The sequence below is a fragment of the Mytilus trossulus genome, chromosome 9 (assembly GCF_036588685.1).
Source record: "Mytilus trossulus isolate FHL-02 chromosome 9, PNRI_Mtr1.1.1.hap1, whole genome shotgun sequence".
Lineage (NCBI taxonomy): Eukaryota > Metazoa > Mollusca > Bivalvia > Mytilida > Mytilidae > Mytilus > Mytilus trossulus.
Window position 1 is genome coordinate 3,976,251 of NC_086381.1, and position 14,244 is coordinate 3,990,494.

Here is a 14,244-nt window from a genome sequence, read left to right on the forward strand (position 1 = left end):
AAACAACGCAGTATTTAGAGGTTTAAATGTCGAAAATGAATGATTGCGCGGTGAAAACAAAACCCCGACTTAGTAAGTACTAAAAATAAAGAATAACATCCTCCTTCCCCAATGGATATCAAATGATCATCCTCTTTCTTTTGGCACAGATTCATTACCTTATTGGGCATTGTTTACTAGATGCTCGATGCACGCTCTTAAGGGCCTCTTGTTTGGTAAATTCATAATAGATACCAGGATTGAAATTTTGTGTTTGCGCTTAATGAACGTTTTGTCTACTTAAGATTCATCAATGACGCTCGAATGAAAAAAATAAATAAAAAGTCTCGGTTATCCGACTGATAGCCATGGGACAATATCCTATTATAATGATTAACTGAGGCATGGTCGATAGATATAGTAAAGATAATTATGTCATGTTTTCACCATCTGCAAAAAAAAAAACTTCACCTGTAGAGACTTATGTAAGTATAGGTCAAACTACCAGTTTATGGTAAACCATAATATTAGATACAGACATCACATAATACAAAAAGACCAAGTAAAGTATCTGAAAAACCTGACATATAAACAAAATATATATATACATATGACAAGTATACTTTAATTAAATCAAACGTTATCTTAAACGCGTAACAGTACCTTTTAACGCTGTTAAATTGCAGTTTACGCGTAAAAGATGCATTTAAGGCGTTAACGTAGTGTTTAACGCACTAAAGTTGTTTTAACATGTAAAAATAACATTTAACGCGTTAAATTTGCATTTAACGCGTTAAAGTTGCATTTAACGCGTTAAAATTGCATTTAACATGTTAAAGATGCATTTAACGCGTTAAAGTTGCATATAACGCGTTAAAGTTGCATTTAACGCGTTAAAATAACATTTAACGCGTTACAGTTGCATTTAACGCGTTACAGTTGCATTTAACGCGTTAAAGTTGCTTTTAACGCGATAAAGCTGTTTAAACGCGTTAAAATTGCTTTTAACGCCTTAACGCTGCATATAACGCGTTAAAGTTGCTTGTAACGCGTTAACGTTGCATATATCGCGTTAGAATAAAATTTAACGCGTTTAAGTTGCATTTAACGCGTAACAGTTGCATTTAACGCGTTAAAGTTGCATTTAACGCGTTAAAGTTGCATTTTACGCGTTAAAGTTGGATTTTACGCGTTCAAGTTGCATTGAACGCGTTAAAATTGCATTTAACGCGTTACAGTTACATTTAACGCGTTAAAGTTGCATTTAACGCGTTAAAACTGCTTTTAACGCGTCAAAGTTGCATTTAACATGTTAAAGATGCATTTAACGCGTTAAAGTTGCATTTAACGCGTTAAAATTGCATTTAACATGTTAAAGATGCATTTAACGCGTTAAAGTTGCATATAACGCGTTAAAGTTGTATTTAACGCGTTAAAATAACATTTAACGCGTTACAGTTGCATTTAACGCGTTACAGTTGCATTTAACGCGTTAAAGTTGCTTTTAACGCGATAAAGCTGTTTAAACGCGTTAAAAGTGCTTTAAACGCCTTAACGCTGCATATAACGCGTTAAAGTTGCTTGTAACGCGTTAACGTTGCATATATCGCGTTAGAATAAAATTTAACGCGTTTAAGTTGCATTTAACGCGTAACAGTTGCATTTAACGCGTTAAAGTTGCATTTAACGCGTTAAAGTTGCATTTTACGCGTTAAAGTTGGATTTTACGCGTTCAAGTTGCATTGAACGCGTTAAAATTGCATTTAACGCGTTACAGTTACATTTAACGCGTTAAAGTTGCATTTAACGCGTTAAAACTGCTTTTAACGCGTCAAAGTTGCTTTTAACGCGTTAAAGTTGTTTTCAACGCGTTAAAGTTGTTTTTAACGCGTTAAAGTTGTTTTTAACGCGTTTAAGTTGCATTTAACGCGTTAAAGAAGCTTCTTCGTAATGTGATGCTAATCTCAACATTATCGCGTTAATTGACGATGATATGACACATCCGGCCATTTCATTCATTAGGTTTCGAGTAAAATCTTACTCTTAAAACTTAGTTAATGCGAAAGTTTAAAGACTTTCTGTCATTTTTTGAAGTGAATTGCTTAACGCGTAAAATTATCAATTAACGCGTTAAAAATTATTTTAACGCGTTTAATTTACATTTATCGCGTTAAAGGTGATTTCATCGCATTAAATGTTAACGCGTTACTTTATCGGGTTTTTGACATGAACGGTTTGTGTCATAATTTAACTGTGTATGTTTCCTGTTCTTGTGTTTAATGTGTGGTTTATTTTTATTTTTTAAGTAAATTTTAATGTCATCATTACATTGTTGTTTTGACATGTAATTGCCATGCATTTGGCCCTCTTATGAGTGTAGTTGGTTGTAATTGGTGCGTTAATAAAGAGTAAAGTGCCAATAATTGAATATTTTGGAAACAATGTATTTAAAAGCAGTTATAACTTAAAATAATCCAAGGAATTAACATATTAATGATATAATCAACTGTGTTTTGTATTATAGAATATGGTGTTTAAATATATACTATTTATAGCCGATCATGTCAAAAACCCGATAAAGAAACGCGTTAAAATTTAACGCGATAAAATCACATTTAACGCGATAAATACAGTTTTAACGCGTTAAAACAAGATTTTAACGCGAAAAGGAATCAATATATTTAACGTGTTAAACTTTGCAATTATCATGTTTAGGATTTATCCCGTCGGTGAAAATAAACGTTTATCGCGATATAATATCCGTCGCACTGGCCACACGTGTCATAATAAAGCACATTAACGCGTTAAATTTAACACAATAACGTTGCTACGATACATTATTTTAACGCGTTAAAACATCATTTAACGTGTTAACGCGTTAAAACATCATTTAACGTGTTAATTCATGCCATAAAACATCGTTGGTTAGAATTATGGAATAATGTTGCAAACGAACACTATGATCTGTTATCATTTTTTGGAGTAACGTGTTGTCCTGGACTTGCGATCGTAAAACGTTCGATTCAGTTTTGTGTACTCGAAAATCAACAAATTAAAATGCTGAATTTCATGTTTCGAGCACGATTTTTGTGCTCTGATCACTCAGCAAAGTTTAATGACTTCAACCCCAGGACATTTCAGACGAGGAGGATAATGAGAATATTACATTTCGTCTTCCTCTCACGATTAAACCATTCTCCTTAACAGACCAGATTTCAAAAAGGAAACACGTTTTGTTAACTGAAAACCATACTAGTTCTAATGTCCTATTGTAACAGGTATCTTGTACAACATACTATCAAAAACAAGTGCTGCAAATAAAAACATACCACCACAAACACAAGAGGATGACACCAATGAAGACGATAACATTTTAACACACTCGGGAATGAATTACAGCCTTCGCAGTATAGTTTTTGCTCACACTGAACAGCAATGTACAAATGGCCTTAACAATGACTAGTGTAAAAGCATTCAAACAGGAAAGCCAACGGTCTAATCTATAAAAACAAATGGAAAGACTTATGAAGCACATCAAAAAACGACAACTACCGTACCAGGTACCTGACTTAGGACAGGTGCACACAAATGCAGTGGGTTTAAACGTTTAAATAGGCACTAAAACCTATCCAACTTATAATAATAGTGTCAATCTTATTAAAATATTTATCTCTGATTACGTTATACTACGTAGTACAAAGTGATCAAAAGATCAATATTTTAATTAGATTGCAATACTAGTAGTGTTATATCACAACGTAGAAAGACACACTTTAAATTAATAACTGAAATGGTTTTCCTCGATCAAATCACATATTAAAAAAACTAATGAAGATACACTGAACGAATTAATGTGATCTATGACTTAATGTAAATTTATACAAAATAAAACAATGGGGTTAGAGTCAAACAATATCAGAAAGAAAATCATAACCTTGAACAAAATTCAGGACTGATAACGGACTGACAGAGAGACAGTGTCTTTCAGCTTTACAGGTAGGGCATTGATAATAGCGCCCATTTTAGGGGGATAAATAATATGTACTCCGTACATGCCATATTACAAAACAACGCAGTATTTAGAGGTTTAAATGTCGAAAATGAATGATTGCGCGGTGAAAACAAAACCCCGACTTAGTAAGTACTAAAAATAAAGAATAACATCCTCCTTCCCCAATGGATATCAAATGATCATCCTCTTTCTTTTGGCACAGATTCATTACCTTATTGGGCATTGTTTACTAGATGCTCGATGCACGCTCTTAAGGGCCTCTTGTTTGGTAAATTCATAATAGATACCAGGATTGAAATTGTGTTTGCGCTAAATGAACGTTTTGTCTACTTAAGATTAATCAATGACGCTCGAATGAAAAAAATAAATAAAAAGTCTCGGTTATCCGACTGATAGCCATGGGACAATATCCTATTATAATGATTAACTGAGGCATGGTCGATAGATATAGTAAAGATAATTATGTCATGTTTTCACCATCTGCAAAAAAAAACTTCACCTGTAGAGACTTATGTAAGTATAGGTCAAACTACCAGTTTATGGTAAACCATAATATTAGATACAGACATCACATAATGCAAAAAGACCAAGTAAAGTATCTGAAAAACCTGACATATAAACAAAATATATATATACATATGACAAGTATACTTTAATTAAATCAAACGTTATCTTAAACGCGTAACAGTACCTTTTAACGCTGTTAAATTGCAGTTTACGCGTAAAAGATGCATTTAAGGCGTTAACGTAGTATTTAACGCACTAAAGTTGTTTTAACATGTAAAAATAACATTTAACGCGTTAAATTTGCATTTAACGCGTTAAAGTTGCATTTAACGCGTTAAAATTGCATTTAACATGTCAAAGATGCATTTAACGCGTTAAAGTTGCATATAACGCGTTAAAGTTGCATTTAACGCGTTAAAATAACATTTAACGCGTTACAGTTGCATTTAACGCGTTACAGTTGCATTTAACGCGTTAAAGTTGCTTTTAACGCGATAAAGCTGTTTAAACGCGTTAAAAGTGCTTTTAACGCCTTAACGCTGCATATAACGCGTTAAAGTTGCTTGTAACGCGTTAACGTTGCATATAACGCGTTAGAATAAAATTTAACGCGTTTAAGTTGCATTTAACGCGTAACAGTTGCATTTAACGCGTTAAAGTTGCATTTAACGCGTTAAAGTTGCATTTTACGCGTTAAAGTTGGATTTTACGCGTTCAAGTTGCATTGAACGCGTTAAAAATGCATTTAACGCGTTACAGTTACATTTAACGCGTTAAAGATACATTTAACGCGTTAAAGTTACATTTAACGCGTTAAAACTGCTTTTAACGCGTCAAAGTTGCTTTTAAAGCGTTAAAGTTGTTTTCAACGCGTTAAAGTTGTTTTAACGCGTTAAAGTAGTTTTTAACGCGTTTAAGTTGCATTTAACGCGTTAAAGAAGCTTCTTCGTAATGTGATGCTAATCTCAACATTATCGCGTTAATTGACGATGATATGACACATCCGGCCATTTCATTCATTAGGTTTCGAGTAAAATCTTACTCTTAAAACTTAGTTAATGCGAAAGTTGAAAGACTTTCTGTCATTTTTTGAAGTGAATTGCTTAACGCGTAAAATTATCAATTAACGCGTTAAAAATTATTTTAACGCGTTTAATTTACATTTATCGCGTTAAAGGTGATTTCATCGCATTAAATGTTAACGCGTTACTTTATCGGGTTTTTGACATGAACGGCCTTTCATACATGATTGACGTTAAAGATTATTGAGACTGAAAAAATGAAACTGTGTTTCTGACTTTACGATCTTACCAATGATGATTTAAATAATGTCAATCCTATGACACTATGTGATGAACTGGAATTACTGCAGAAAATATTCCCATCTACTTCAATAATGCTTCCATTTTTACTTCTTGCCAAAGGAAATAAATCTACACCATTCAACGCAGTGGCTTTTGTTCTATAATAAAACAATTTACTTCTATTAAAATAGTAAATTATGTTAAACAGATTTTTGAGCACAAAACAAAGAAATGATTATGTATCAGTCTTCTAACACGATCTGGTCCAAAGATGAACAATGTGTATACTTACATGCAGTCAGCAGTATGATTAGGTATCAGTCTTCTGACACGATCTGGTCCCAAGATGAACAATGTGTATACTTACATGCAGTCAGCAGTAGGATTAGGTATCAGTCTTCTGACACGATCTGGTCCCAAGATGAACAATGTGTATACTTACATGCAGTCAGCAGTAGGATTAGGTATCAGTCTTCTGACACGATCTGGTCCCAGTATTACAATGTGTATACTTACATACAGTCAGCAGTAGGATTAGGAATCAGTCTTCTAACACGATCTGGTCCCAGAATAAACAATGTGTATACTTACATGCAGTCAGCAGTAGGATTAGGTATCAGTCTTCTGACGCGATCTGGTCCCAGAATAAACAATGTGTATACTTACATGCAGTCAGCAGTAGGATTAGGTATCAGTCTTCTGACACGATCTGGTCCCAGTATTACAATGTGTATACTTACATGCAGTCAGCAGTAGGATTAGGTATCAGTCTTCTGACGCGATCTGGTCCCAGGATGTAGAAGTTTACATTATGTGGATCTTTGACAAGACCCCCAGTAATGAGGGAATCTTTAACAACCACCTCCTTAACACCTGGTACAGAACTGTCTATAGTTACACCGTCTGAACACACTGGTTCTGATGGGTCCAGAGCCCGGTTATAGGCCACAACAGTGAAATAATAGGTTCCATCTCCACTGACTGTATGGCTTCCAAAGGTGTTGTATGTCTCCACAATCTAGGACAGAAATTATGGGACATGATCGGAATCGCTTAACTGCACGCATTTGTTTCAGTTGAAAACCCATTAATAGAAGACATGACAGTTGTTATCTTTTCGCTTGATGTGTTTGAGCTTTTGATTTTGCAATTGATTTCAGACTTTTCGTTTTGAATTTTCCCAGGAGTATTTTGGTGATTTTACTTTTCTATTGAATACGAATATGGGTATAACAAATATTGATAACAAATTAAAATTTCGAAAAACGATTTATAATATAGTAATTTAGATCAATTTAAACTGGAACTAACTATTATTTGTTTAGTTATGTTTGAATAGTGCCAACTGATCTAAGGAATTAGCAGTCTTTAATATTAAAAATTATGATGAGCTGTGTTTAATGTGAATTACATTTGGATTTGAACCATCCACAACAAAATCAGTCTTATCAGCACAGGTTGTTTTTACTATATACTGATAGAAAAACACGCCACTCTCTCTGTCAAAGAACTGGTCCCAGTAAGCATGAAGGTCCATTCCTTGTTGGTAGTCTATTTCTGGGTTTCCTGGTTGTCCATCGTGGACAGCTCCTGGGTGTGGTGGACTTATGTCTACTGTTATCTAAAAAGATATGTTTGAATGAATGAAAAATAAAGCAGTTATATAATATAAACAAATCTATAGACAGCATACCGGTATATATTCAGACCAATATCACCATGTACTATGGTAGCGATCGGTAGATTCCAAACAATCTGCTCAAAACATAGGTATGATTACCAAATTTAGTATAATATACATACATAAACCAACCGTTCCTAATATCTGTTCAGATCTTTGGTCTGATTATTGCCATATTGACACTAATGACGAATGGATACTAAACATGATTGCCAAAAACAGTAGTAGTGTTATCAATATTAATGACGGATAGGCACAACAAATCTTTCGTCAGATAAGATGTATTTTAGAAAGACAAGTTATAGATAGATACAAATCTGTCTGACCAGAAATCTGGCCCGATAAGCCACAATAGTGACAGAAATATACCAATCCTTCTTGTCAGAGCAATTGTTAAATAAGCAATACTTGTGACAGACAAACACAAAACTATTTGGTTAGAATAGTGGACACGTTATGAATACCAACCTTTTTGGTCAGAACAGTGGTTAAATTAGCAATACTGGTTACAGATATTTCTATAAAATAATCATATTCATGTGTTCCTTTATCTTTATTTAATATCAGTCCTCCGTGCTGTTTTATTTCTGGTTTAATTTGAAAATGACGATGGAAACATCCCTGGAATGGTGTACAGTAACAGTTTGCTCCCCTTGCATAATCACTGTATTTATCCTTACAATGTGTCAAATTCTGAAATAACAAAGCACATTTTTAAGTAATATGAATGTTATTTAACTACCCTATACCTGGTCCATTCCCTTCTCAAACTAAATAACTATAATTACCACCACAAACGACACAAACTGGAATTTAAAATAATTTTTTTACACATATGTTGATATTTTGTTATACTATAAAATAAAGTCCGATGGATCATTTTATAGGCACATTACTTTTTTCGTTGAACTATGAATACAATATTGTGGCACTGTACTGAATAGTATACTTCAAATAATCACTATCACTAGGCATATAACACTTTCACCGTATTTGGGCGCTTGTTTGGAATTTTACTCAAAATGCTCTCCCACTTCGATTTTTTATTTACTTTTTTACCTTTATTGTCTTGCTCTCACATTGCTGTCAATAATTAAATGAAAGTATATGCAAGTATCATACAGTTGAGAGGTTTAACAATTGTCAAAGGTACCAGGATTATAATTTAGTACGCCAGACGCGCGTTTCGTCTACATAAGAATCATCAGTGACGCTCATACCAAAATATTTATAAAGCCAAACAAGTAAAAAGTTGAAGAGCATTGAGGATCCAAAATTCAAAAAGTTGTGCCAAATGCGGCTAAGGTAATCTATACCTGGGATAAGAAAATCCTTAGTGTTTCGAAAAATTCAAAGTTTTGTAAACAGGAAATTAAAAAAATTACCACATTATTGATATTCATGTCAACATCGGAGTGTTGACTACTAGGCTGGTGATACCCTCGGGGACGAAACGTCCACCAGCAGTGGCATCGACCCAGTGGTGTTAAAGTTATCAAAGCTACCGGGATTATAATTTAGTACGCCAGACGCGCGTTTCGTCTACATAAGACTCATCAGTGACGTTCATACCAAAATATTTATAAAGCCAAACAAGAAAAAAAGTTGAAGAGCATTAAGGATCCAAAATTCCAAAAAGTTGTGCCAAATGCGGCTACGGTAATCTATGCCTGGGATAAGAAAATCCTTAGTGTTTCGAAAAATTCAAAGTTTTGTAAACAGGAAATTTAAAAAATTACCACATTATTGATATTCATGTCAACATCGGAGTGTTGACTACTGGACTGGTGATACCCTCGGGGACGAAACGTCCACCAGCAGTGGCATCGACCCAGTGGTGTTAAAGTTATCAAAGCTACCAGGATTATAATTTAGTACGCCAGACGCGCGTTTCGTCTGCATAAGAATCATCAGTGACGCTCATACCAAAATATTTATTAAGCCAAACAAGTAAAACGTTGAAGAGCATTGAGGATCCAAAATTCCAAAAAGTTGTGCCAAATGCGGCTAAGGTAATCTATACCTGGGATAAGAAAATCCTTAGTGTTTCAAGTCAGGAATATGACAGTTGTTGTCCATTCGTTTGATGTGTTTTATCATTTAATATTTTTATTTTCCATTTGATTAGGGACTTTCCGTTTTGTATTTTCCTCCGAGTTCATTATTTTTGTAATTTTTACTTTCTAATTATTACTTGCAAAAGCAAAATTCTCTTTAGTTGCTGGTCATTAAGACCCAAATGTAAATTCCAACACAATGTGTGTGATAAATGAGCACTGCTATGTACGTAATTGATTATAATTCTGTGAATTTAAGAGCTCAAGTGTAATTTTTTGCTTAACAAATTTCATATGAACTTACCGTTGCATCTCCTTAATATATAAGAGACCTCACATGAAATTCCTTCTACGTGAATATTCTATGTCATCACGAATACAGCAAGATAGTATATATTATAGTCAGTGGAGACCCCAGAGACATTTTCTACCAACAATAGTCCTGGATTATAATTTACAGTAACCTGTCCCCCTAGTTCTTTGATCTTTATATAGATAGATAATTCAAATGTGATTCCCTCCTTGTTCAAGCTCACAGTGGTATTCTCCTGAGTTATGATATACGCATGTACATAGAGAACTCTAGTGTAATGTCCTAATATATAAATGTATTAAGTTATAACTTACAGAAGAATGACCCTGAGCTATTATATCTTCATGTCCATGGAGAACTCCTGTCTTACTGTCATATAATCTCCAATACACACAGTCCAAGCCACTGTGTACATCATAGGCCTCCCATTCAATCCTGCAGAGAAATATATAAAATGATACAATTTACACAGAGTCCAAGCATCTGTGTACATCCATAGGCTTCCCATTCTATCCTATAGACCAAAAATGCACTATAAGCTTGCCTAGTTGATATATCCGTTTAAGTTATACTACCTCGCAATGTGATAAATTTTAAAATCCAATGTCATGGGTTCTGTATTAACAAAGCATGTCTGTGCTCATCTATTTCACGTCCCGAAACAGGCAACCAACGTGTAGTGGCGACCATAAAACTTTCAAAATTGCCGCTTGGAACTCTTGATGTAAAAGCTTTATAGCTTGTAAGCAGAAGCCTTCTATCACGGAAATCATTCCTCACTTTTTTTTATTTTCTGTTATAGCAATATCACGAACTTTACAAGAAGACTCAATTTTGTGCAATGCAACACATCTGTTTTTTTTAGATTAATGTATAATCTGAGCTTATCAATTAGACATTAACGGAAAATTTTTACCACATGTAAAGTAGGGTATGCATCCTTTCCGAAGTACCTGAGATGAAATCGTGTTTTTGTGTGTGTTCGTTTTTCTTTTTTTTTTTTTTATTTAGTGTCAACTTTTGCCGTCTGTTCGTTGTTTTTTGTTTGTGTCATGGTGTTTTGGTTTGTTATCGTTGAATGTATTACGCAATGACAGAACTGTCTTAAAAACGCTAAAAGACAAGAATGCAAAAAGATGGTTCAGAGTTACACATGGATGTCGCTTTTAAGATGAGGGAATCATAAAATTAACAGTACATCAAACTTAAAGTGGCGGCGGTATTAGGGCATACTTTACTTTACGTACGTTATTTTTGTAAAATCCTCCAAATTTTGGACACTAACATTCAATCGGTTACTCTTTGTTAACCATATATTTTCTACAATAGGGGGCGTGGCATCTCTGTATACCACGATTGTTTCTTGGTTAGTCTTGTCCATTATATCAATAGCTTTAACTGTAGTGGTCAGTTGGTCTCCATCAGCCCAGTCTAATGTCAGGATATCATACTGGTTATATATATTGGAGACAGAGGTGAAAGGTCGTGAATCCTTGACATTTGTGGTTATTGAGTCACTACTGTCAACCTGGTATGATACTTGGAAATCAACAATGGCTGAAATTAAAACACTTCGAAATAAAAAATTTAACTGACATACAAATAGTTATCAAAGGTACCAGACTTATAATTTAATACGCCAGACGCGCGTTTCATCTACATAAGACTCATCAGTGACGCTCTCATCCAAATAGTTATAAAGCCAAACAAGTACAAAGTTGAAGACTATTGTGGACCCAAATTCCAAAAAGTTATGCCAAATACATTGTTTAAGATCTAAAACTATAATATGAGGATCAAGTAGTGGCTGCAACTGTACCAAATATAAATATACTGTCAAAGCATTTAAAACTCACATCAGTATTCAGTTAGCATCCAATAGTTATATCTTGTTAAATATTGCAAATATGATCAGCAAAGATTTAAATGTTTACTGGAATTTGCAAATTGTATTTGTCTAATCTTTCCTTATGATTATAATTTAAAAAAAACCAGCAAAGTACATCCATAACAAATAGACTACAGTTTAAAAGGTGTGGTAATAAAACTAAATTTAGAAGTTTTTAAGATATAACCATATTATTATTATTATTATTCCGCCCTAATGAATCCTGTTACATCCTAAATCTTACCGTGCACATTATTTATTGTTCTGCCCTAATGAATCCTGTTACATCCTAAATCTTACCGTGCACATTATTTATTATTGTTCCGCCCTAATGAATCCTGTTACATCCTAAATCTTACCGTGTACATTATTTATTGTTCCGCCCTAATGAATCCTGTTAGATCCTAAATCTTACCGTGCACATTATTTATTGTTCCGCCCTAATGAATCCTGTTACATCCTAAATCTTACCGTGTACAACCATATCTCTTATACAGTTTTAATAATTATTGTTCCGCCCTAATGAATCCTGTTACATCCTAAATCTTACCGTGCACATTATTTATTGTTCCGCCCTAATATATCCTGTTACATCCTAAATCCTACCGTGTACAACCATATCTCTTATACAGTTTTATTAATTATTGTTCCGCCCTAATGAATCCTGTTACATCCTAAATCTTACCGTGCACATTATTAATTATTGTTCCGCCCTAATGAGTCCTGTTACATCCTAAATCTTACCGTGCACATTATTAATTATTGTTCCGCCCTAATGAATCCTGTTACATCCTTAATCTTACCGTGCACATTATTAATTATTGTTCCGCCCTAATGAGCCCTGTTACATCCTAAATTTTACCATGCACATTATTAATTATTGTTCCGCCCTAATGAATCCTGTTTCATCCTAAATCTTACCGTGCACATTATTAATTATTGTTCCGCCCTAATGACTCCTGTTACATCCTAAATCTTACCGTGCACATTATTAATTATTGTTCCGCCCTTATGAATCCTGTTACATCCTAAATCTTACCGTGCACATTATTAATTATTGTTCCGCCCTAATGAGTCCTCTTACATCCTAAATCTTACCGTGCACATTATTAATTATTGTTCCGCCTTAATGAATCCTCTTACATCCTAAATCTTACCGTGCACATTATTAATTATTGTTCCGCCCTAATGAGTCCTGTTACATCCTAAATCTTACCGTGCACATTATTAATTATTGTTCCGTCCTAATGAATCCTGTTACATCCTAAATCTTACCGTGCACATTATTAATTATTGTTCCGAACTAATGAGTCCTCTTACATCCTAAATCTTACCGTGCACATTATTAATTATTGTTCCGCCCTAATGAGTCCTGTTACATCCTAAATCTTACCGTGCACATTATTAATTATTGTTCCGCCCTAATGAATCCTGTTACATCCTAAATCTTACCGTGCACATTATTAATTATTGTTCCGCCCTAATGAATCCCGTTACATCCTAAATCTTACCGTGCACACTATTAATTATTGTTCCGCCCTAATGAATCCTGTTACATACTAAATCTTACCGTGCACATTATTAATTATTGTTCCGCCCTAATGAATCCTGTTACATCCTTAATCTTACCGTGCACATTATTAATTATTGTTCCGCCCTAATGAATCCTGTTACATACTAAATCTTACCGTGCACATTATTAATTATTGTTCCGCCCTAAAGAATCCTGTTACATCCTTAATCTTACCGTGCACATTATTAATTATTGTTCCGCCCTAATGAATCCTGTTACATACTAAATCTTACCGTGCACATTATTAATTATTGTTCCGCCCTAAAGAATCCTGTTACATCCTTAATCTTACCGTGCACATTATTAATTATTGTTCCGCCCTAATGAATCCTGTTACATCCTAAATCTTACCGTGCACATTATTAATTATTGTTCCGCCCTAATGAATCCTGTTACATCCTAAATCTTACCGTGCACATTATTAATTATTGTTCCGCCCTAATGAGTCCTGTTACATCCTAAATCTTACCGTGCACATTATTAATTATTGTTCCGCCCTAATGAATCCTGTTACATCCTTAATCTTACCGTGCACATTATTAATTATTGTTCCGCCCTAATGAGCCCTGTTACATCCTAAATCTTACCGTGCACATTATTAATTATTGTTCCGCCCTAATGAGTCCTGTTACATCCTAAATCTTACCGTGCACATTATTAATTATTGTTCCGCCCTAATGAATCCTGTTACATCCTTAATCTTACCGTGCACATTATTAATTATTGTTCCGCCCTAATGAGCCCTGTTACATCCTAAATTTTACCATGCACATTATTAATTATTGTTCCGCCCTAATGAATCCTGTTTCATCCTAAATCTTACCGTGCACATTATTAATTATTGTTCCGCCCTAATGAGTCCTCTTACATCCTAAATCTTACCATGCACATTATTAATTATTGTTCCGCCCTTATGAATCCTGTTACATC

General features: G+C 34.3%; 1 protein-coding gene across 1 annotated transcript in view; it reads right to left on the minus strand.

The window, feature by feature from the left end:
* The window catches only part of LOC134683486 (uncharacterized), a 124,225-nt gene that overhangs the window by 90,116 nt on the left and 19,865 nt on the right, over positions 1–14,244 (minus strand). The window contains exons 10-15 of the mRNA XM_063542796.1: positions 11,101–11,410; positions 10,168–10,288; positions 7,952–8,176; positions 7,214–7,423; positions 6,543–6,820; positions 5,810–5,960 (exon numbers count right to left, since the gene is read on the minus strand). Of these exons, the coding sequence (XP_063398866.1) occupies positions 5,810–5,960; positions 6,543–6,820; positions 7,214–7,423; positions 7,952–8,176; positions 10,168–10,288; positions 11,101–11,410 (1,295 nt within the window). The remainder of the gene's footprint in view (positions 1–5,809; positions 5,961–6,542; positions 6,821–7,213; positions 7,424–7,951; positions 8,177–10,167; positions 10,289–11,100; positions 11,411–14,244) is intronic.